Source organism: Perca flavescens, chromosome 1, assembly GCF_004354835.1.
Source record: "Perca flavescens isolate YP-PL-M2 chromosome 1, PFLA_1.0, whole genome shotgun sequence".
NCBI classification, from domain to species: domain Eukaryota; kingdom Metazoa; phylum Chordata; class Actinopteri; order Perciformes; family Percidae; genus Perca; species Perca flavescens.
Window position 1 is genome coordinate 42473384 of NC_041331.1, and position 25136 is coordinate 42498519.

Genomic DNA, 25136 nt, shown 5'->3' on the forward strand with positions numbered 1-25136 from the left:
TACGGGCAAGTCAATTCTTTTTGGTTTAAAAAAAAAAAAAAACCTTAACGTTGAACCATGCCAGGGTGGGGCTTTCTCAGGAGGAAGTGACCAGTGGGCCAGATGCCTTAAGTTAAAGGCATAGTAATAATACAACATATTTGGTAGACCCAAACTTCCTCTATCAATCAGTCTATGTAATTTAATAAAATGTAGGGGCAGGCTTTTTCTCAATGGGCCGTTGAGTCTTCCCAAGTGCCCTGAACCAAACTGCAAAATCTTTCTAAATGTCTGGAATTCTTGTCCCTGAAGGTCAGAAATGTAATAGGATTCAGAGAATTGGCGGACCCAAATGCAGAGACAGCACGGCAGTGGTGAGCTTGATGATTTAATAAAACAAAAATCAATACAACAAAAGGAGTCCTGAAGACAGCAGGCAAAACAGTTCCAAAATACCAGGAATAACAACAACAGGACCACCGAGACAAATGGGTAGACTACACACACTAACACGATACAAATACAATGATCTGACACCAGACAAAGACAACACAGAGACTAAATACACAAGGTAACGAGGATGAAACAAGGGACAGGTGACACGAGGGCTCAGGAACAGGTGAAACCCATCAGGGTGGGGCACAAAGGCGGGAAAACACAAGGCAGGAAGTAAAACAAGACATGACATGGGAGAAAACAGAGACTACAAAATAAAACGGGAAACTGAAACATACACAACCATGACAAGAAGGCCCTCTACAAAAATCCAAGAGAAAGTTCACTTAAAGTCATTTAGAAGAAAAAAATGTGTCTGTTAAAAATTCCCCTGAAACAGGGTCTCAGGGTTGACGCAGCTAATAATCTGTTGACCTTGGTCCGAATGGAGAAAACACGTTCTGAGCATGCTAGTGCTGTTTTTGAGTGTGTTGTTGCCACGTCCGAGTGGGGTGGGACCATCTTGGTTTAGACCTGCTAGCACCTAGCATGTCAGGGAGGGAAGTGGGACACATGCGGGACACGTACCATTCAAAATGAGTTGAAAAGTTTTGTAAAGGGAAATGAATGTGAATTTTTCCCAAGTGTCCAGTTTTTAAACAGCCTTATTCCTTTAGAAAATGGCGCAAAATGCTTTAACTCCATCTGGATGTGAGATGAGCTCCCTGGAGGTGCTACTCTGCTCCCTGAGCTCCTTCCTCTTCAGTCGGTCCTCTTTTAGCTGCAGGACCACCCAGGTTATAATAATCCGGCTCAATGTTCTTCTGTCTCCACGGCATTTGCCCCCTGTTGGCCTGGAGAGACATGACAGCACACAGATGTGACTTCCTACAATCACTTCTTACTTCAGTTCAACAAACACAGTTAGTGGTGGAAACAACAGAGAGAGAGTGTGTCCATACCTTACAGTAGAAGTAAAGGGGAGTGATCACGACCAGCAGAATCAGCGGCAAGGTGATCGCTCTGATGATAAAAGGCCTCGGATCTGATTAAACACATGGACAGTAATCACATCCCACAACATCGTGAGCCCAACAGCACCCATTAAACACAACCTGACCTGAAATCTAAAATCACTTCAACATAGACACTTCTCTCTCACACTTAGTACAGTTCATATTTACTTCAAATTGTAACACGGTCTCAAACATGGTCCTCCAAACCATACGACGATATCATGCGTTTGTTTTTACCCTCTAGTACTAGAACGTACCTCGAGTTAAAATTTTCGGTAGCTTGCAAGTACTGCTAGCCTGCATTGACTGATAATATTGCTGGTGAATCGCTAAACGGCAACGGGTGTCCTGTTTGGTTATCCGTGGTCCGACTCTCTGGAGGAGCTCGTCGAACTGAGCCCTGAAGTATTGCACAAAACTCTCATCATCCAGCCGCAACTCCTGCACAAGACGGTAGAATGAGCCTAGTTGAAAATGGGCCTGGAGGGTATCGTGCACCCGTGCAGAACGACTTCTTCTCCACAGCGCGTACACAGCCGCAATCTTCGGTAACCTTCTTCGATTCATTTTGCAATTGATGAAAAGGTAGGGAGAACAGCGGCCTTTTTATAGATAAAGTTGCCATTATAGTGGGAAGGCATTTGATTTGTTAACAGGATGTTTAGTCATAATATTTCATATTTCATCATCATTCATACGTATAGCCATGGATCTATCCATAAAGTAAACAGAGGGGACGTGCTTGAAGGTAGCACCAGAGAATTTCTGTTTAGGAGTAGGCTAGGCACACTCAGGAACGCCCAGCGAGTGAGTGTGTGTCGTTGTCTTTTGTATAGGGTGACCAGACGTCCCGGTTTGACCGGGACAGTCCCGATTTTAAGTTCCTTGTCCCGGGTCCCGACAAAAGCCTGTCGGGATGCTAAAATGTCCCGGTTAACACCAACCACTATGAAATTGTCCCGGTTAAACTGCTGAAAGCTAAATGGTGTAAAAGTGTGACTGTATTGTAGAAGATTCCAACAGCGGGACGTACAACAGTCTGCTGCTAAAGCTATGAGCTAAAAGGTACACAATATAGGTTATATTACGTACACTGTATAACAATACATTACGTATTTCCTTTTTTTCAGCTTACATGTTAGCTACTGTATATACTACACATATTACAGTGCAGTGTAGTTATATTGTTTTTACAATTAAAATTGTATAAGGTTTGTGACTCATCAATATGTGAGTAACTGGTCACTGTGTTTCGTTCCCCAGTTTCACCCTTTCTAAGTCAAACAAACTGAGTTAGGACGATCCCAGTCTCCAGAGCTTGATGGTGGAAGGTGTTTAGCTGCTGGTCAGGTTGCACAGGGTTACGTGCATGCAGGACAAGACAGTTTATAATTGAATCTGTACCTTCCAATTTCCCAACGGTGTGTTGTGTTAAAAATAAATAAAAATTGTTAATCACAAAAAAAAAGAAATGTCATCAGCTCTTTATTGTCACTCAGTTTGGACCAATCCTCTTTTTCAAACTTGTAAACAGTCAACTTACCTATGACCGTGAAAGAGAGCCGATGGCTCTCAGAGGAGAAGTTATGAGAGAAAACATACAGGTGATAAACACAGCTGTAGCTTCCTTGGTGGGCGGGCTCTACTGTAGGAAACAGGAATTGGGCAGAGTGATTGACAGCTGGCTGGGTGGAGTTGTGTGCTGAGTCGGAGGAGGTGAAGGTGAGCTGGAAGGAGCCTCCTGGGTACTGTGGCTGGATGGAGCAACTAATCGTGAAGTTGGAGCCCCTGAACACGCGGAACCCCTGCTGCTGGGCCTCGGAGACCCCGTCCATGGAGAAGGACACAGAGATGTTGGGCTGAAGCAGCAGGTCTGTAAACACAGACAGACAGACAAACTGTTGGAAGCTTCCGGAAAACACTTCTCTACACTTAAGGATGTCATTTACCTGGTTAACGTTACAGTGGAAACCACTGACTGCCACTGTGACAGAGGAAGAAGGACACATTACTGCCACAGATGGTGTCACTAATGGGCTTACCTGAACAGGTGAGATTCAGGGCGGTGTTGGAGAAATATGATGTTGCACACTCCCTCAGAGCAGATCCAAACTGAATACAATCAGAGTTGATCCTCCACACAGATCTGTATGAGGAATCTTCTCTCTGTTCTACAATAACAGCAGAGCCACAGCCCAACTCTCTGCAGGCAACATCTGCTGTCTTCAGGGTCCAGTTATAGCCAACCAATGGTCTCCAGTCTGCCTGAGGTTTCAGCTCCAGTGTTCCTGCGCAGCGATTGTCTCCTCCCACCAACCTGACGACAGGCTCTGAACAGAAACCAGAGTCATCATTAAAAGAGTAAAGTGAGTTTCATTGGAACCAAAATGAACCAAATCAGAGCTGCAGCTCCTCCTCTACCTGAGCAGGTGAGTCCAACAGCTTTTCCTGATGAGCAGTTGTTTCTATCTGAGCCTGAGCTTCTACAGTCCAGGAGAGCAGACTCGTTGCCTCCACACTGGAACTCTTTGGCCCTTATTGGAGCCTCCACTTCTCCATAGAGCGCCCCCTGGAGGACTGAAGGAGCCCCACAGCCAAGCTCCCTACAGACCACCTCTGCATCCTGCTGGTCAAAGTCTTCTTCACACACTGAGGACCACTTCTGGGTAGACTGGTTAGTCTTCACCTCCAGTTTGCCTGAGCAAAGACTGGTCCCATTCACCAGCCTGACAGAGTCTGGAGAGATGATAGAAGATAAAACAGAGAAAGATAAAAGACACCAGACAAAATGAAAAGATGTATTGAAACAATAATTCAGTGATTCAAACTGGACTTCATAATAAAACTTTTCCTTCTGTCCAGGTACTCCACAATCTTTGCTCTCCATACAGACAAGTTAAAACGTTTTCACTCATACTGGTTTTCTTCAAAGATCTGTGACCCAGAATAAAAATCTGTTAAGAAAATGTTCCATACAATCTAAAAGAGAGAGGTCAGGACTGTCTCCTTTGAAGGGGTTTCCCAGGATGAAGGATGCCATGTGGTATTGGAGATACTGAAAAGCCCCCGGCTGAGCTGCCCAAAGTTGTGTCCAGTAGGTCATTGGTACCTGTTATGGTGGCAACCAAAGATCCTGATAGTGGAAACTGTCGGCTCAGAAAAAGGAGTCCTTTCAGGCTGGTTGGCCCATGGGGACTCCTGAAGCAGCAGATGTGTATGTTTTGATATACACAGATATATATCTTGGTGTATTCAGCAGTTTATTTACTGAAGCAGCAGCTCATCAGACTCTGTCATGGCTGCTGGAGAGAGTCTGCTGCCATTCCAGCTGTTGCATTTACATGTGTGTGTGTGGGTGTGTCAACCTGGGTACATTACAGTCAAAGATTATGTCACTGATGAGCTTACCTGAGCAGGTGAGATACAGCATGTTCATAGAGGAAGATGCTGTTGCACAGTCCCTCAGAGCATATCCAGACTGAACACAGTCAGAGCTGATCCCCCACACAGGTGCGTCCACAATAAATGCCTCTTTTACAATAAGAGTAGAGCCACAGCCCAACTCTCTGCAGATCACAGCTGCTGTCTTCAGGGTCCAGCCAAATTTATTGGTAAGTGGTTTCCATTCTCTGTGATGTTTCAGCTCCAGTGATCCTGCACAGTGACTGTCTCCTCTCACCAACCTGACAACGTCAGGCTCTGAAAAGAAATCAGAGAGTCATTAGCAAAAGAGTAAAGTGAGTTTCATTAGAACAGAAATGAACCAAATCAAAGCCGCAGCGCCTCTTCTACCTGAGCAGGTGAGTCCAACAGCTTTTCCTGATGAGCAGTTGTTTCTATGTGAGCCTGAGCTTCTACAGTCCAGGAGAGCAGACTCGTTGCCTCCACACTGGAACTCTTTGGCCCTTATTGGAGCCTCCACTTCTCCATAGAGCGCCCCCTGGAGGACTGAAGGAGCCCCACAGCCAAGCTCCCTACAGACCACCTCTGCATCCTGCTGGTCAAAGTCTTCTTCACACACTGAGGACCACTTCTGGGTAGACTGGTTAGTCTTCACCTCCAGTCTGCCTGAGCACAGACTGGTCCCATTCACCAGCCTGACAGAGTCTGGAGAGATGATAGAAGATAAAACAGAGAAAGATAAAAGACACCAGACACAAAATATGTCATGTAACAACTATTCAGTGATTCAAACTGGACTGAAAACTAACCCATTAACAACATAACACATCTTTATAACACCACTGACTGTAGCAGTGTTACCATCACATTTACATACACAATACACTAACAAATGTTTTCCATTTTTGAGAGAATAGATGATGTCATGGATGATAATTTAGACCAAACTGATTTTATTCATCAGAGACAACTGGAGGACAATGTGAAACGAACAATGTGTTGTGGTTGTGGACATTTCTGTTGCTGTTTTGTATCTTTATTCTGTATATTTCTGTTCCGCTAGTTGTGTGTTTCTGTTTGTCCTGTTTAAAGGTGTAGTCCTGTTCATTGGTGATTATTTCTGGTTCCTGTTTTATTTTGATAGTCTGGTTTTCTGTCTTGTCTAGTTTTACTTCCTCTGTTTTCCTGCCTGTCTGATTGTCCTGCCCCGCCCCGATGTGTTTCACCTGTTGTCTCACCTGTTCCTGGTTTACTCATTACCTCATGTATTTAGCCTCTGTGTTCCCCCTGTCTCTTGTTAGATTATTTTGCGTCCTTGCCCTGCTAGTCTGTATCAGTTTGTATGTGTCCGCGTCAGCCTCTGTTAGTTTCAGTGTTTCCTGTTTTTTGTACTTCCTTGTTTTTTTTTTGGCTTTCTTTAGATTTGTCTGGACTTTGTATTTTTGCCTGTAGAAGCCTCAGGTCTGCCTTGGTTTGATTTTTGTGTTTCATCAATAAATCCTCAACTTCAACCTTCTCCTGCCTGCCTGCTTCTCCTTGCATTTGGGTCCTTTAATTCCCTGAACTGCAACACATTCAATATTATAAATATAGCACAAAACATAAAACACCTGTAGGAATAATCACTTTAGATGCTGAGAAGGCTTTTTATTAGGTGAATGGCCTTATTTATTTAAAACACTGTCATTTTGGGTTGAGTCCAACTTGCACTAAATGGTTGAGAGATATGTAAAAAGAGAATCAGAGCTAATAGAGTGCTCTCAAACATTTAGCAAATTTCTAAAAAGTACAAGACCGGGAGATCCATTATCCCCACTGTGTATCGAACCATTGGAACAGAGGGAAAAATCAAAGGTATTCATATAGGAGAAAATCATACTTTGGCGATGTATGCAGATGATGTAGTAATTTATGCGAAGTTGAGCTATCAATTAAAGTTGTAATGGATATAATTAAAGAATATGGAAACATCTTTTTATTATTAAATAGTAAATTATTAATTAGAGGTAATCTTATGGGATGCACAGTTAGTGAGGTAACTAAACATAAGTATGCGTTCCATTGGGATGTAGAAAGGAATAAAATATCTGGGAATAAAAAAATCACAAAGATATTGAGGATTTAATGTTAAAGTGCTCATATTATGCTTTTTGGCTTTTTCCCTTTCGCTTTTGTGTTAATATTTCTTTTTGTGCATGTAATTGGTTTACAAAGTGAAAAATCGCATCTCCAACAGAAAACACTGTTCACAAACTGCTCCAAACAAATCTATTTTAGTCCAGCCTTTACTTCAGAAACAAACGTGGTCACTTTGTAAGACACGTTATAATGCCCTCATACTCTGCTTCTGACTGGCTAGTAGTCCTTACCTAGGTACTGTCAGGGCACGCCCTCATACTCTGCTTCTGACTGGCTAGTAGTCCTTACCTAGGTACTGTCATGGCACGCCCTCATAGTCTGCTTCTGACTGGCTAGTAGTCCTTACCTAGGTACTGAGCATGTGCAACTCCCAAGAAAGAGGGAACAGAAGTCCAATACCTCACTCGCAGTGCTTAATTTGTAAAGTGGGAGGTCCCAGAGCGCAGAGGGGGGGTGGATCCGGCAACTCAAAACAGGGGTTGGAGGTAACTGAACAACAAAAAATGACACTGCCTACGTAGCTTCTCTGACTAATAAAAACTAAACGCTGTGTGCACATTAGTGTTAAAGTGCCAATAAAAAAGAAAGGGGGGAAAAAAAGATCATAGATGATGTCAGTGGTGGTCTTACCTGAGCAGGTGAGATCCATGATGTAGTAAGAGGAAGATGATTCTGCACACTCTCTCAGATCAGACTGAACACAGTCCTCGTCGATCCTCCACACAGATTTGACTTTAAGAAAGCGATACTTATGCTCGTACTCATACTCCTGCATAAAGTTCATACTCCTGCGTAAAGTTCTCTGAGAACTCCTTTCTCCTACAGAAACAACAGAGCCACAGTCCAACTTCCTGCAGACAGCATCTGCTGTCTTCAAGGTCCAGAGATCATAATTAACTGGCCTCCATTCTCCCAGATGTTTCACCTCCAGTGTTCCTGCACAGCGACTGTCTCCTCCCACCAACCTGACAGACTCTGAACAAAAACCAGAGAGTCATCAGCAAAAGAAGCGAATCAAATTAAGGAAAAATCAAACTGAAGCTGGTGATTATGCTTCAATGATTCGTTATTTCTTTTTCTGTGTACCTGGTGAATTGTGTTCTCCTTCTTCCTGGAGTCCTGAAAAGAAAAGATAAATAAAGCAGCATGAATGGATCACAGCCGTAGACAGGACAAACTCTCCCAGGTTGTTCTGTAAAGAATCTTCTAGCAGTCAAAAACACCTCAATGAAGAGTCATTTTACCTGTCTACTATCAGTGGGATGAACACGTGAATACACAGAACACAAGTCTGCTGTTTGGCAGTAATCTAAAGATTCTGTAATTATCTTTAACTAACGTAATCTAATATTATTTGCTATCACAGGGGTTCTCAAATCGAACCAAACTGAAAGTCAATCCGGACCCAGCCCATACCTCGTGTGATGAATTCAATAGTGTAACATTGCCAGACCATCCTCCTGCAAAGGAAGGCCTGGCTAGTCCACACAGCATTCCGGAATGGGAGGAAAACGTGGTCTGGTTTATCTGGTTCTTTAAACCAATCACAATCATCTTGGGTGGCGCTAAGCTCCGGACAGAGCCACGGTGCCTCTGCTAAATAGTCTCAGGAAGGAACTTGTTTTGGTGGAACATGTGTACGTTCAAAAGTAGTTTTAGTCGTGCAAGAAAACACTCAGACAGATAGTCTAGCTAGCTGTCTGGATTTACCCTGCAGAGATCTGAGGAGCAGATAACCATAGTCCACATAAATCCACCGGCAGTTAAAAATTACAACACAAAGAAAAAGGAAGGTAAGGGACATCCGGCCGAAAAGAGGGACATCCCGCAGAATTTCCGGCGGCCCCGGAGCAATCCCGAAAGTGGAACGTCCTAGATATAGACTATGAATACAATACCATGTGACCATCTGTGATCTTTACATTCCCACCCACGTTTTGGCAAGCACTGTGGATTAATTGCAAAGTTTAACCATCATAGTGTGAAATAATACAATTTTACTCCTGCTCTAAAGGGGGCAGCAGAGAGACAGAGCAAGACTACGTCCCCTCTGCAGCTAATTTTTTTAAATCTTTGTATTTAAATGTAAAAAAAACACAACAGTTCACCTTAACAAGGGAGAAAACTACATTTTCGACCTTCCGAAAAGAAGTACATCTCCACAACCCTCCCACACAGATTCAGATTTAGACACTATTAATTCCAATAAATTAAAAAAAATAAAAACTAAATTAATCCATTTGCTGCTTCCCAGTCCATACAGTCAGTTCCAATCAACCAGTCCAACCCGTTCTCACTGCCAACTTGTCATATAGTGAAGCTTTGTCGGTGCCTCTAAGTGTCAGATAACGACGCAAAAATCCCCCTTTAGCGTCTGAAAAAGGTAGCGAGTAGTATGAAAGACCGACATTCCGCGTATGGAAGCAGGTTGGGGGGGTGGATTGGTCAAAAAACACAGGACTTTCAGAGGTGGAAAGTAACCAAATACATTTACTCACGTTACTGTATTAAGTAGTTTTGTTGTGTATTTTGTATTTTTCAAGTAGTTTTTAAAATTGGTATGTACTTGATTACGTTTTGAGTGAAGTATTGTATTTCGCTACATTACAAATCCCATCCGTTATTGAGTTAAAAAAAATAATAATTCTGAAACCAAAAGAAAGGAAAGAAAATTGCGCCCGGAACCACTAATGTTGTGAATTCCTCACGCTACGGAGACTGTAGGTTACAGTGTGTGTAGTTACGTAAGCAATCCCCAAGATTGTCTCATGTTTCTTTTCATTACGGCGGTTGCCTGTTCAAAAGTCGGAGACAATGTAAATTTGTACTCTATTTAGCTATTGTTGCAGCAGATTAATCTATTCCTGAGTTGTTTCAGTCTGCAATGAGTACAGAATGTTAACCGTTTTACCCTGTGATGTGAAGCTGCTAGTTTCTGTATTTTGCTAGCTTGCTAACTTTCCACTGTACATCACACATTTTTTGTTTTTTTTTTAGATTATTTTTTTGGGGCTTTTCTCCCTTTTTAATTTTTGACAGGACAGCTAGGTGAGAAAGGGGAGAGACATGCAGGAAATTTGTCACAGGTCAGAATCGAACCCTGGACCTCTGCATCAAGGCATAAACCTCTCAGTATATGTGCGCCTGCTCTACCCACATCACACATGTTACTAACTAGTGTGTGATACGTTTTTTGGGGCTTTAATTGTTACTGTGCTGGAGAGGCTGTTCATTTTACTTGCACAGTGTGATAATTGTACACTGTATTGCAGTATTTGTTAATCAGTGATTAATAACCCACTGTTATATAAAATATTAGTTATAACAGCTGTGACATTAGTACCTTTTTTGGGTTTATTTCAGAAACTTCCTTCATTTATCCAACAATATACAGCTTGTGACTGCCTGTAATGCACCATCTTACTACCAAGTTAAAAGTTGAACTCCACCTGGTGACTCGTGCTCTCTGATAGAGCCCTGAAGTGGCTAATACACATTATCCAGCATTCACAGGGTTAAAATCCCAACAACTACAGTGACAAATAATCAGCATCTAGGCTGCCTACCAGGCGCCAAGTCTTTCTGTAGGAGATTAAGAACAAGGCTTGTTATTACGTGTATACATTTGTATAGATTTTTCTTTAATTAAAAACCAAATAGTTTTGGATTTATGACCCCTTGTCCTATTTTCACTACATGGGAGAGATCCCCTGCCCCCTTTTACATTTTTAATGTAAAGTACATTTTGAATTAACTACAACTACATGTTCAATCTGTTCAATGCTGATTGGTCTGGTGGTGGCGAGGACCCTAAACTATACACAACATGGCCGCTGTTACAACATTTGGTCTGAAACATCCGAAAGAATATGAGTTGTGCATGAAGGAATCTATTACTTTTACTTGAGTAATTTTTTAGATAGGTAATTTCACTTGTACTTGAGTAATATTTCATCAAGGTATTAGTACTTTTACTTGAGTACAATATATTTTAATACTTTTTCCACCTCTGGGTATGGGACAGGTTACAATAAAAAGAAGCATTAAATAAAAGCAATACATAAGAGAAGATTAATAAAGGCAATAATAAAGCAAATAACAGGACTCCCGGACCCTAGCATCAAAAATCCCAGCACAGGAAGGAGGTTAATTTGCGTTACTTGAGAATAATACTTGGGAAGACCAAATCCAACATTGAAAAGCTTGTCAAAAAGCCCAGGTTTACCCTTCCCTAATATTGGGACATTTGGCAGGCTTTTTAAAGGGCTGTTGGTTCGTTCCAAGTATTCTAACCCAAATAAAAAATGTCTACCCAAATGTCCTTCACCAACTGGCAATACCAGAAGGGTGGCTGGGATGCATGTATGGGCCTCAGAGTGCTCCTTTTCAGGGTAATTCCATGAGCTGATTCCCCTTGGAGAACGGGGGACACTTGGGAAGGTCATTGCGTCATCTGGTTCAGGACACAGCTGTTCTTGACCAAAATCAATGGATAGTCTTGCAATGCTCAGGTTTTGATGTGTGCGCCAACTTTCATGAGTTTTTGAGTATGTCAAATGCATCAAAAATGTGCTCAAAGGCTAAAAGTACTAAGGGTTACTTTGGCTACAGAGTCAACGTGCCATCCCCAAATGTGATCAAAATAATGACTAGTTTGAACATGGCTGCATCCTAATGTCACAAAATGTTCATTCATTGGGCCAAGTTTTGTGTTTTCAGAATTTTTCGTAGAAGTTAAAACAATTTAATGTTCCCCCCCAATAATCAAAACTGGACAGTGCAACCCACCCCAGTGCAACCCACCTAATCATAATATTATTAATATCATAATTTCCTTTACATAAATAAAGATATTTGCACCATAAATGGATGCAAAAAGGCACAAATTGTTGCAGGAAAATTGACCAGAATGCAGGAAATAAAATATCTGATGCTCAATATTTCAATTGTGCTCAGAAGTGGAGATCTCAACCCTACAGTGTTGAACCCAAAATTACGCCCCTTGGTTTCTTGTGACTGCTTCACAATAAAAGCCCCGTTTGTCCAATTGAGGTGTTTTAATGTGAAGCAGCAGCAGGAAGTGTTGTGTGTTAGCATTTAGATAAATCTGCTGTGATATGGCTGCAAGAGAGTAAACACTCATATCATTCTGAACAACTCAAACTCAGTCGGACTGATCACATGCTGCAGTGTTTCCTGTCAATCTGTCATGAGGCGGAATCTGTCAAAGCAGAATTTTCCGCTTAATGATGAAATCCACAGCACCCAGAGATTAATACTGATTATTATCAGCATGGTTCATACAGAGGACGCTGACATTTCCACAGACTTTAAACAAATTAAAAACATTTAAAGCATAAAAACAGTGTGCTAAATGCAGCAGATTTCCTGGTGATTCTGGATCACCACTGTTTGATTATCAGTAATGTTATATTTTTTTGTTATGTAATCATTAGTTCAATGTTTTATAAATAATTAGGATAAGGGTTGGATGTTGCAGAAATAACTGACTCAAAATATAATCCAAAACTTGGTTTTGATTTGATTAATTCACAGATCAATAAAGATACGTTAATATGAAATGTTTGAACACTGCAACTATAAACACACGAGTGTTGGCACTTTGTGCTCCTGACACGGAAATAAAGAATCAACGATGAGAAGAGATGACGTTTAAAGCACAGTCATACCTGAGCTCCACAGCAGCAGCATCAGCAACAACAAAAGGTGATCCATGTCCAGGTGGAGAGTTTCTCTGCATCCGTCTTATTGTCTGTCTGCTCACTGCTCTGAATATCACATGTGCTGTCAACAGGTTGTATCTGCGTACAGGAAGAGGCAGTGCGTTACTGGAATACATCATATTTTCTTCTTCATCACTTTGACACTAAAGTAATCAGGGTGGTGAATAAAACCTTGACTCTCAGCATCCTGTTGTGACCAAGCAACCCAGTCTCACGTCAGTTCGTGATGGCATTACAAAATTAAATCTATTAGAACGTGATACCATTACGTAATTGTGAAGATTTTCGTGTTGGGGTCACGTTTTTTATACTAATGTATTTCAATGAGAAGCATCTTACGTAATCCCAGCACAAAACTTTCTGCCACTCGGCTGCAGCAGAGAAGCTGGATACATCTTTGATATTATTGGTATTTTTAGCCCAATAATCTCTGTTTTAATCAACATTTATTCACCAGATCTTATCACGGTTTATATGTATTTCTTTTAATGATATTATTTCGGTCTATTTCGGCCAGGGAAGCTGGATTGCTTTGTTTTTTATTGATATTTTTAAAACTATAACGCTACATCTTTCAACATGTATTTAGCTGTTATCATGGTATGCATTTGTTTATTTTAATAATATTATTTCGGTCTTATTACCGGTGAAATATTACAGTAAATAAGACAGAACAGTAAGCTACGATATGAGCCGAGCTGGGCGCATTCAAAGCGGATATCCCACGATGCAATGCGGGCATTCATTCACAGAATCAGACGGCGATCAGCGGGTCTATATCGCTTCAATGTACGTAAGGGATCATGTAGAGCGTTGTTATAGAGAATACAACAACGACGGGGTGATCAGGACCCCGACGCCAATCTTCTTCTAGCTCTCTTCCGGAGGGAACAGAACTGCGTCCATGGCAACGCTCTGCTATGCATGGCAACGGTGTGTTATACATAGCAACGGTCTGTTATCAAGAAAATAACAGACCGCATTGTACATTAGAATATAAGCAAGCCATGTAATAAATATATATAATCAGTAGTTTTGTCCCCAGCAACAACACGTTGCTCAGTTTTGTTCCAGTAAGTTATGCATCGTAATAACGTTTAAAAAAAATCAGCTGAAGACTCCGGAAGTGACGTCGTAATTACCGCTCGGCGGATAGAAAAGATACAAATACATAATATTCGTAACATTGATGTTTTTTTCTAACATTGTATTTGAGGAGTTAAACAATAAAGATAGCATCAATAATAAAATACAGTTTCATGTATTTGTCTCATGTATTGTGTTCTCGGCCGGCCGGCGGGCGGCATCAATCTGAAACGGAATGAAGCCCACTCACGGCAGACGGCAGAAAGAGGAGCCGAACACATCCTCCCACCCACCCCGGAAGAACTACAAGTGCTCAAGCTTTGTAACAGATTCTGGGACGTGTCTATAGTGGGAGTTGTAGTTTTTAAATATATTGGTATATTTCTCATAAGTAGAAGTTGGAAGTGTAGAATTTCGGATACACCCTGGGGTTTTTCTGGGATGGGGAACACACTGGTGTCATCAGATTTTAAAAATAGAATCGTTAAATAGGTGAAAATAGCTTATTACCATATTTGACAGTGCTTACAGTGGATAAACTTTGGTGACCATATCTACATGATAGCTGAGGTCCAGAGCTTTTTATAACAGCTGGTCTTATGTGTATAGCACCTTCTGTTGCTAAATGACATCAGCTGAAGACTCCGGAAGTGACGTAGTAATTACCACTCAGTGGATAGAAAAGATTGCTGCACATAAAAAAATAAAACAAATTGCTGTACGTTGTATGTGAGAATTTATACAATAAAAATACCAATAATGAAAAAATTGTGTTTTATGCTAAGCACTTTGATTTGCCTTGTCGCAGAAAAATACTAGGCTTATATAAACAAACTACAGTTGAGTGTTTAGAACTACAGCCTAATGGCTTGTTTGACTAATGGGCATTTCATTTTTCATTTCATTTCTTTATTTATTTAAACAGGGACAATGTACAATATACATTAACCTTAGACAGGAGAAATGCATTATACCAGGTTGTAGCACGTGCTAGTTTCCACCTGTAGTCCCTGGGCAGGCTGATGTCAACAAATTTAATTTAATAAACACATTTATCCTAAAACCAACATTCAAATGAGCATTAAAATGATCCCACCCTTCATTAATCCTCAGCATTCATTTACTAATACACTCCCACATACACATCAATTACTATACATTATGTGAGCATGTTTGTTTTAAAAAAAGCCATTTTTTGGCCCGATATAATTTGTTTTGACTTGTAGGCTACTGTTGTGAAAAACAAAAAATAAACTACTTACAAAGAGAAGCATTTTTCATTTGCATGCATAGTTATTTAAAAACGCAATTTTCTAATTTTGCAGTTGATGAATGTTAATAGCAAAGACTAAAGGTGAAAAAACAACATGAGGATATTTATGTGTGGGACTTAATTTGATTTAACATCACACTGCATTATTAGTTGTTTTAAATAACTGACTTTTTAAAAATTATTTATGGTAGGCCTATTATATTAATTATTATTCAAAAGATGATCCTCATATCAATCACCGTGGTTACAGCTTGTAGCTATAACCTTTGTAGCCTTTACTGAGACTACCTTTTCAAAATTAAGAAGGGGCTATGAAGCCTTTTAAGCAGATTTTTGCTGAGGATTTTGTTCACAGAGATGTATAGCTTTGTATGGGTATGTGTACACAAACATGTTTTTTGGCATTTTTGGTACACTTCTACCTCAGCCTACTGCACACAGACACAAGTACTTTTGCATATTCTGTTAAAATAGAGACCAGAATGTGGTGCCATACCAACAATCTCATTCAACTATTTCACAAAATGAGGAGTTTCATTCATTCATTCATTTGTATAGCACAAGTAAACACAACAGAAGTTGACCACTGTGCTTCACATAACAAGAGTCAGGAAAGATAATAGAATAAAACATCCTTCAGACAGCAGAAAACATAAATAAAAATAAGAATTTAGAGAAATGCACGCTCCAAGAGATAAAACTTTAGTTTGAGTTTAAACTCATATAAAGAGGACAGCGATCTCAAGGAGACGGGGAGGCTATTCCACAGCCTAGGACCAACAACAGCGAAGGCTCCGTATCCTCTTGACTTTAGACGCGAGCGTGGCTGGGACAGATTATAGTTGCTCGTGGAGTTGGTGGTGACATGGGTCAGAGGGTATCAGACATCATAAATGATGAACCAATCAATCGGCTCTGCTCCTATAGGCAGCTTGGTGTGTATATACAACACCTTTGGCTGGAAGGCCCGTGTTGAAAGTGTGTCTTATCATTTAGAGCAGACACTCACAGTGAATCAGAGGGTTTATGTTATACAAGGCTGCATTACAGAGCATTTTAATATGTCAGCAATATCTAAAAACATCTCATTTAAAGCTTACTATTCAGGGAGCACAGATATTATGCTCTGATCAATCTTTATTCTCCATGCCAAGCTCTTATCCTCTGGCAGAAGAAATGGGTACCCTAATGTAAACTAAATAATTCTAAACTATAGCCCTAATTTGGACCTACCTCAATTAAAACTTTAAATAATGTTGCTTGAGGCTGCAGGGAATAGCTTCATGATATAATGCATATAGGGTTGTGTGCTCACTGTTTGTGAAAGATGAGCAATAGATTGTGGCTGTGTGATGTGCTTCAATCTGACTACATATCACTTTGTTTATTTGTTTTATCGTAAGTATGTCATCTGTATGATAAAACAATATGTCAAGTATTATTTGTGAAGCATTTGAACTCAAGGCAAATATCCCTCTGGGGACAATAAAGTATAGCTTGCAAAATGGTCCCTATGATATGTGAAAATTAAAACCTTGTTGTAGGACTATAGCAAACACATCGTTGGAAAGGTCTCAACCTGGAGAGTAACATATGTCAGTCTGGAGAGCATACATTACTCCTGCTTTGAAATATTGACCTCTGAACCTTGAAGCCAGTACATGTATGAAGGCTTGTCATTTAGCAACAGAAGGTGCTACACACATAAGACCAGCTGTTATAGAAAGCTCTGGACCTCAGCTGTCATGTAGATATGGTCACCAAAGTTTATCCACTGTAAGCACTGTCAAATATGGTAATAAGCTATTTTCACCTATTTAACGATTCTATTTTTAAAATCTGATGACACCATCCCAGAAAAACCGCAGGGTGTATCCAAAATTCTACACTTCCAACTTCTACTTATGAGAAATATACCAATATATTTAAAAACTACAACTCCCACTATAGACACGTCCCAGAATCTGTTACAAAGCTTGAGCACTTGTAGTTCTTCCGGGGTGGGTGGGAGGATGTGTTCGGCTCCTCTTTCTGCCGTCTGCCGTGAGTGGGCTTCATTCCGTTTCAGATTGATGCCGCCCGCCGGCCGGCCGAGAACACAATACATGAGACAAATACATGAAACTGTATTTTATTATTGATGCTATCTTTATTGTTTAACTCCTCAAATACAACGTTAGAAAAAAACATCAATGTTACGAATATTATGTATTTGTATCTTTTCTATCCGCCGAGCGGTAATTACGACGTCACTTCCGGAGTCTTCAGCTGATTTCTTTTAAACGTTATTACGATGCATAACTTAGTGGAACAAAACTGAGAAACATGTTGTTGCTGGGGACAAAACTACTGATTATATATATTTATTACATGGCTTGCTTATATTCTAATGTACAATGCGGTCTGTTATTTTCTTGATAACAGACCATTGCTATGTATAATACACCGTTGCCATGCATAGCAGAGCGTTGCCATGGACGCAGTTCTGTTCCCTCCGGAAGAGAGCTATCAATCGATCCGCTAGAAGAAGATTGGCGTCGGGGTCCTGATCACCCCGTCGTTGTTGTATTCTCTATAACAACGCTCTACATGATCCCTTACGTACATTGAAGCGATATAGACCCGCTGATCGCCGTCTGATTCTGTGAATGAATGCCCGCATTGCATCGTGGGATATCCACTTTGAATGCGCCCAGCTCGGCTCATATCGTAGCTTACTGTTCTGTCTTATTTACTGTAATATTTCACCGGTAATAAGACCGAAATAATATTATTAAAATAAACAAATGCATAACATGATAACAGCTAAATACATGTTGAAAGATGTAGCGTTATAGTTTTAAAAATATCAATAAAAAACAAAGCAATCCAGCTTCCCTGGCCGAAATAGACCGAAATAATAACATTAAAAGAAATACATATAAACCGTGATAAGATCTGGTGAATAAATGTTGATTAAAACAGCGATTATTGGGCTAAAAATACCAATAATATCAAAGCTGTATCCAGCTTCTCTGCTGCAGCCGAGTGGCAGAAAGTTTTGTGCTGGGATTACGTAAGATGCTTCTCATTGAAATACATTAGTATAAAAAACGTGACCCCAACACGAAAATCTTCACAATTACGTAATGGCATCACGTTCTAATAGATTTAATTTCGTAATGACATCACGAACTGACGTGAGACTTTGTTGGACCAAGCAGTGGGTTAAACACTGATTTTAACCAAAAAGGCCTCAGATTGAGCTGACTGCAGAGACAAAGGAATCTTGGCCTACATGTGAATTCCAAAGCCTGTTTCACCAAACCCCTACAGGTCACCACTTGGAAACAGGTCGCAAAATGGAGAATCTACCTTCAACACGAGGAGAACAGGGCAGACTGGTGGTGAGACAAAGAACTGCTTCACACCTGTGACAAAGTTGCATTTTTCCCACTGGCCGTCGGGCCTTTGAATGCACCACCCCGCCACTAGGAGGCGGAGAAAGGATAAAAGCTTTCGGCGATCGTGTTTCAATGCTCTTCACGGTGATTAATTTACTGCAAGAAGACACGCTGTTCGAACTAGCTAGCCAGCCTCTCCTCGCCGGTCGAGGTTGAGCTGGGACATTTAATATCTTTCTGATATAAAAGGGATCTGAGGGGATACTGACCCAGTATCTCCTCACATCTGCAGCGGGTTTAATCAGCCCGGATTCAAGGAAAAAGGACAACGTTCCCGTTTTCTTGCTTGTCGACTTGGATCGCGTGTCGTCCACTGCTCTGGACGAAATCGGTCGTTAACCTATGGCGAGAGATTAACTGACAAACAACACACAGTAAGGAGGCTTTTACACAGTTCTGGGCAGACATTAGAATTTGTGTGTTTTGTTTGTTTTATTAATGAGCGAAGGTTATCGCTACCATTGTTTGCCATTAATGTGATCTTAATATTATTAATATATTAATAATATTAATTAAGATATTAATCATGTACTGGTCCATATGTGATTATTAATCTGTTTCTGTGAATGTATCATTGATCACGATACTGTTGATATGTTGTGTTGAGTAGCTTGGTAAAACTGTAATTGCTACTTGCTATCACTCCTTTCACGGAGTTTAAGTACTGTCTGCGAGATAATTGCGGAAAATCAGCTGTGTATAATGACAGTTTCCCTCAGTAAGACAAAAGTCTCAGAGTCTGCCCTAACTGCACGTTTGGTCCAGACCTGAGTGGCTGAGGGGGGCTGGTCCTTATCGATAACTAAGATCAGAGTGTTTCCTTCTTTACCCTTTCTGGGTTAGGGTAGTTACCCTTTTGATTTCAGGGAAGAATACCACCTTTTCCTCCACAAACCCTTTCATCAGAATGTCCTTCACATTCTTCCCAGCCAGTTCCACCAGGGTACGAGCCCTTTGGAACACATTAGGGACTGGAAAGCATTGTTTGTTTGACAAGTCCTTGCAGAAGGTCTCTAAATCCAATGCCTGATCAACCTACCGGGTGGTGTGTTGGAACAAAGCGCACCCATGGGGATTCTGTTATTCCTGTAGGATTCTGGTAGGGTACAGATTTGATCATTGGCAAATTATCAAAGATGTTTTATCAATATTAATAAAGTTATGAATATGGTTATTAATAACTTTATCAAATCGACAAACAATCAAAAACGGGGCACCACCCTGCAAGTCAGGGACCAATGATCAAACTGTGGAACAGTCTCATTCTGTGGTAATCCTTTAAAAAGGAATTAAAGGAAGGGGTGAATCCAAGCACGGACCTGATTGACCAGCAATTATTACAACAAGTACACAAATAATCACAAGCAACTACTAATTAAGCATAATAAGATTTATTAACGTCACAATTATCGGTAGCTAATCAATAATCCTTCAATAATAAACTCATATACCTCTTTACAATATCACAACCAAAAACAAAGCAAAAACAAAGCAGCATGGGCGGACACGTCTGTGTCCGTGTGTGTGTGTGTGAGAGAGAGAGTGAGTGAAAAGGGAGGGGGCGGTGTCGATTGTAGTTCTAACACATCAAACAACTCCAAAAATGGCTACTCCTGTGAGCTGCACAAACTATTTAGCCTCAAGAGGGCGGTAGTGGTGCTGGGTGCACGGGCAGGGGCTGAAGAAGCCGAGGGGGTTGCTAGGCAGCGCGCACGCTTAGACGGTATGGTATGGAAGCTAGTTCCTGGGTTAGCTCTGTCCGAACATAAGCAGATTCCACGTGTGAAGCTAGCCTGCAGCGTTAGCTCGGGAGCTACGCGGCTAGCCTGTGTCGTGTGTGTGTGTGTGTGTGTGTTAGAGAGAGAGAAGAAAGAGAAGAAGAGTAAAGAAAAAAGGGGGGCACTCTGATCTTTAGTTATCGATAATGACCCAGTTCCCCTCAGCCACGCAGGTCTGGGCTAACGTGTGGTTTAGGACAGACTGAGACTTTTGTTTTGCTGAGGAGAACGTCACTATAACTACTTCAATGACTAACAGCTGATTTTCGCGATTCTATCGCAGACAGTAACTAAACTCCTGAAAGGAGTGGTTTAAGCAGGTAGCGATTACAGTTATACCCAGTTACTTAACACAACATAATCAACGAGTATAGTGATCAATTTATACATTCACAGCACAGATTAATAATCACATATGGACCAGTACATGATTAAATCAGATCACATTAATGGCAACAATGGTAGCGAACCCCTTTTGCTCATTAATAAACACACTACTTATCTCTGCCCAGACGTAAGCCTTCTTACGGTGTGTTCAGTCCATTTGTTTCTGTCCAGAAATGAAACGGAACGGGTCCCTGGCGCTCGTCAGCAGCCACGGAGAAACTTCCCTCCAAAAAAGCAGCAAGGGGCAAGTTTAGTCGACTTTGAGAAGAAAAACGTTGTTTCCTTCTCACTGCAGATATGAAAACACTGGTGTGTTTTCCAGGATCCACCGAAATAAAATCCACATTCTCCAGAAAATGGAAGTTTAGCACAAGCGCTTGCGCGCCTCCTTTCAGCAACTGAGTTGCAAGTGAAGACGGGGGAGTTTCCTAGGGTCAGGTTATTTATAGGTTAAAACCCACCTGCTGTGTTTATGGTCCCGCTGAACCAATAGGAAGACTCAAAACTCTTAAAAAGGGTGAAAACTACACTTTTGTAGTCATTTGACTTCCTGCCAGTTGTGAGGAGTTTCCCTTCTGGCTGGCATTTCGCATAGAGGTGTGAATTACCCCGGCTTTGGGGTTTACATGGAGGCCAAGATTCCTTTGTCTTGGTCAAATGTTCCTTTGTCTCTGAGCACATGTGTGTCCTGTATCCAGAGGTCAGTTTAATCTGAGGCCTTTTGGTTAAAATCAGATTTAACCAAACTCTTGGTCCCCAACATTCCTCTTGTAGATGTCCCCTAGTAGCACTCTAATCAGTGCTGCACCTGTGACTGGCGGTTGAGCCTCCAGGGTCTGGCATAGAGGGAAAAGGCGCTCTATCTGGTCCCTTTGAAGCATGTTGTGAGTCCAGTGATGTAGTGGAGGATGGCCTTCACCACAGCTTGCACTACTATAGGATGCAAGTCCCAGAAACCCTCTGGTGTTTGTTAAGCTCTTTTCAGCCACTGTGTTGACCTCTAAGCTCACTGATAGCTGGAAATCCAGTTGGGAAAGAGAGCGGCCGTAGAATAATTCCTCCAGTGCAAGCTTGCATTGGAAGGCCTTCCAGGACTCGTCATAGCGGCCAACTCCTTCACTTTTTTGGAAGGCCTCTGAGGTTGTCCAGAAGGCAACCCAAAGTGCTCCTCAAGGTAGTGAGCAGTACAGCACGTGTCCTTGAAAGGCACAATGAGGGCATTTTCTGCAAAGAGGTACTGGAGGGCTTCCATGTTGAGTGAGCTGAGGGATCAAAGTAGATGGGAATTTCCCCCTCAAACCTCACAACCTGCTCTATTCCAAGCTGACACACCAGCTTCTCCTTTAACTCTGTCATGTGCTGCAGATACGACACAGCCCTTCCAACAAATGTATTGAAAAAGTTAGGGTGTGACAACCCACATGTTGCAATCACCCCACTTACCGGATGCTTAAATGGCATCTGGATGTGTGCATGTGGGTTAGGGGGTTAGGTTAAAACACAATGCCCGGGATGGGCGCTGCGAGGGGAACGGGCACAAGGGGACCACTGGTGTGAATAAAACACTTAAAAACCTCCTTAAAAAAACTGGGTTCAGTTATATGAAAAAGCTGTTTAAAAGGCCAGATATTAAAAGCAGGTTAAAAGAACCAATGGATAGGATGGACAGCGGGAAATTACAACTTTAAATTAAAGGTCACCTCCACAACTACCCTGGTGTCTCTCCTAGAGACATTACAAAATAAATAATTTAGAATAAATTAAATATATATAGAGTAAATAAATAGCCTGGCGTCGCAATACAAAAACAATTCTATCCCGATATTAAAGACATATTATTTAACCTAAACAAATAAGGTGATTGCAACATGTGGGTTGTCACACCCTAACTTTGTCAATACATTTGTTGGAAGGGCTGTGTTGTATCTGCGGCACATGAAGGGAACTTCTCTGAACTGAATTTCTGTGAAACTGATGGTTTGATAAGAAGCTGCTTACAGATCACAGATTGTAGGACTGTGGTTTCAGACATGTTCCTGTCACATTAATGCTTGCACAGTCTCGTTGCTATTTCCGCTCAATGAAGCCATTGATAGTCTTTCACAGGAGACTCAACTAAGGCTGCAACTAACCATTATATTGACTTGTGATCAATCTATTTATTCTGCTAGGGCTCCGCAACCTTTACTATAAAAAGAGAGATTTTCTAACATCACTAACAGTTTTAAATCAGCATTCACTTTGCACAGAGGGACAAATTCAGAGGAGAAGGCTGCCGGGCCATAGAAACACGGAAGCTATTGCTGTAATGAATGTCGGTCCAGTCTGAGTTTTTTGTTGTATAATTAAAACAAGGCCGTAAGTGAACATTGGGGGGGACCAAACCTGCACCCTCTGTGCCACCCAACCCAGTCCCGGGATTGACACCATTTATTCATTTTATAAAAATGTCAAATAGTGTATTGTATTATATAGCTCTACTTCTACTCATCTCTTGTACTGCTGTACACTTGTATCATCTGGCTGGTACTCATTTTCTCAAGCTCTCAACTGACTTTTCTTGTTTTCTGAGGCTGCCCAAATGTCACCACCCTTCGTCTTCCACACGAATAATGATTTTTATCATGAGAAAGTACATTTTCAATTCAGACACTTTACTCGATGGCTCTCTGACAAATGTAACGTTGCTATTAAAGGTAATAATCACTGCAAATCGTCTTTCTCACAAAAAAGTTTGTTACCACAATTCCACCATATACAATTAGAGTAACAGTTCCAGCACAAAATTAAGTATTCCCATTAACGTTGTCTTTCATTCATGTCCAGGCTGAAGTTACGTGCTAATGCAAGGGATGTGTACTAACATTAGCTAGCTAACGTTTTGACAAGAATTCAGCAAAACACTGCGGGACAATATCCATTCATACATTTATCATTTAAATAACACCAAAAAAACGATCACACTCAACAGTAATATAGTCTACATATCATTCGTATTACATTCTAGTTTTCTACTTTTTAATACGTATAAAAAGAGATCGTACAGTGTATTTGACTTACCCACAGCAGTTGTACAAAAGCTTCTGCTGGGGTACGGCAACACCACTTGAACAAACCACAGGTAACGTTAGATCTGTAGTAGGCTACTTAGTATAAGCTTAGTTATGATTATCATACATTTGCAATATATATTATGACTACTGCCTTGATTTCTGTACATTTTGAATGTTGAACAACCGAGTGCAACATTAATCTACGGAGCCAAATGGTTTGTTAAAACATAGTCTTACATTGCCAGGCCATCCTCTGCAGCGCTGCGGAGGAAAGTCTGGCGTCTCTACATAGCATTCCTGGTTGGGAGAAAAACGTGCTCTAGACTCGGCGACTCTGCAAAATTGCCCCCTCCCCCCCAATGTTCACTTCATGCTTACAGCCTTGACATAAATAGTAAAATAATGGAAAAAGTGTGAAAGAGAAGTTCAAACCTCTGCTACTTTTACACCAACCAGTGACTGCGTGAAGTAGCAGTGATTGATTCACGTTTACGGTCAAAGGGTGGTTTCGGATGCTGTTAGCACGTAGTTTAAAGCACACGGAGGCTTTTAGGCAGACAATTCAAACTGGGAGGAAAGAAATCCTCATAATTTGATCAATCCTCATGATTTTAGCCAGTTTTTTAACAGTCGAGCGCTGAATGTTTACCAGAGAAACCTGGATGTTTCATATTTATTCATTATCTTTGTGTTGACTTTCCCGAACCGATAAGTAGGTCAACTCAGCAGAGCTTCAGTCTTCTGCAGTGGAAAAGTTTCCTCACTCCCTTGAAAACTCAATCTGTCTTGTTTCCTCTAGCGAGAGAGAAATGGGAGAAAAAGTTTGTCTATTTGAGAAAAAAAAAAAAAAAAAAGTACCTCAAGGGTACCTTTTCCCAGGAGCTGCAGGGACAGTTGATTATCAGCTGTATATTGGATCAATCTGTCTTTGAAAGTCAATAAAGTAATTCTCATGCCAGGTATATTGAGTACAGTAGGGTCCTGAGGGGCAGAAAATACGGCGCTTCAAACATAGCTAACGGAGAAAGAGGAGCGCTGCTGTTGAATTGATGGTGTTCCCGAGGGTCTTAGACCTTAAGAACAATGTTATTCACCCAGACACTGCTTTAGAGGAAGAACCAAACTCTAGCTTTGCTGAAAACAAGTTCAAAGCTGACCGAAAAGAGGCACTGAGAGAATTGTCTGTCGCACTTTACATAACAAAGACACTGCTGCACGAATCCTCACTGTACCTGAAACTGAGACGACACACGGTATCAGAATTCGTAGGAACGCTGCACCCATGCACACACAAACGTAACCAGACACACACACACACATGATTCATTTCACCTTCCGTGAGAGTCTTACAAAGCTCGGGAGAAGTTTTCGAAGGTCGAGAGCCATTTGATATTCAGGACG

At 41.2% G+C, this 25136-nt stretch overlaps 1 protein-coding gene across 1 annotated transcript; it reads right to left on the bottom strand.

Moving 5' to 3' along the window:
- Positions 1-628: 628 nt before the first annotated feature.
- On the bottom strand, positions 629-25136 carry LOC114557510 (scavenger receptor cysteine-rich type 1 protein M130). The gene is made up of 11 exons (XM_028581029.1): positions 25086-25136; positions 12662-12793; positions 8058-8090; positions 7602-7946; positions 5223-5537; positions 4839-5129; positions 3852-4166; positions 3473-3760; positions 2974-3303; positions 1377-1459; positions 629-1268 (listed from the first exon to the last, which is right to left on the bottom strand). The coding sequence occupies exons 2-11, from the start codon at positions 12705-12707 to the stop codon at positions 1149-1151; spliced, it is 2166 nt and encodes a 721-aa protein (XP_028436830.1). The 5' UTR covers positions 12708-12793; positions 25086-25136; the 3' UTR covers positions 629-1148.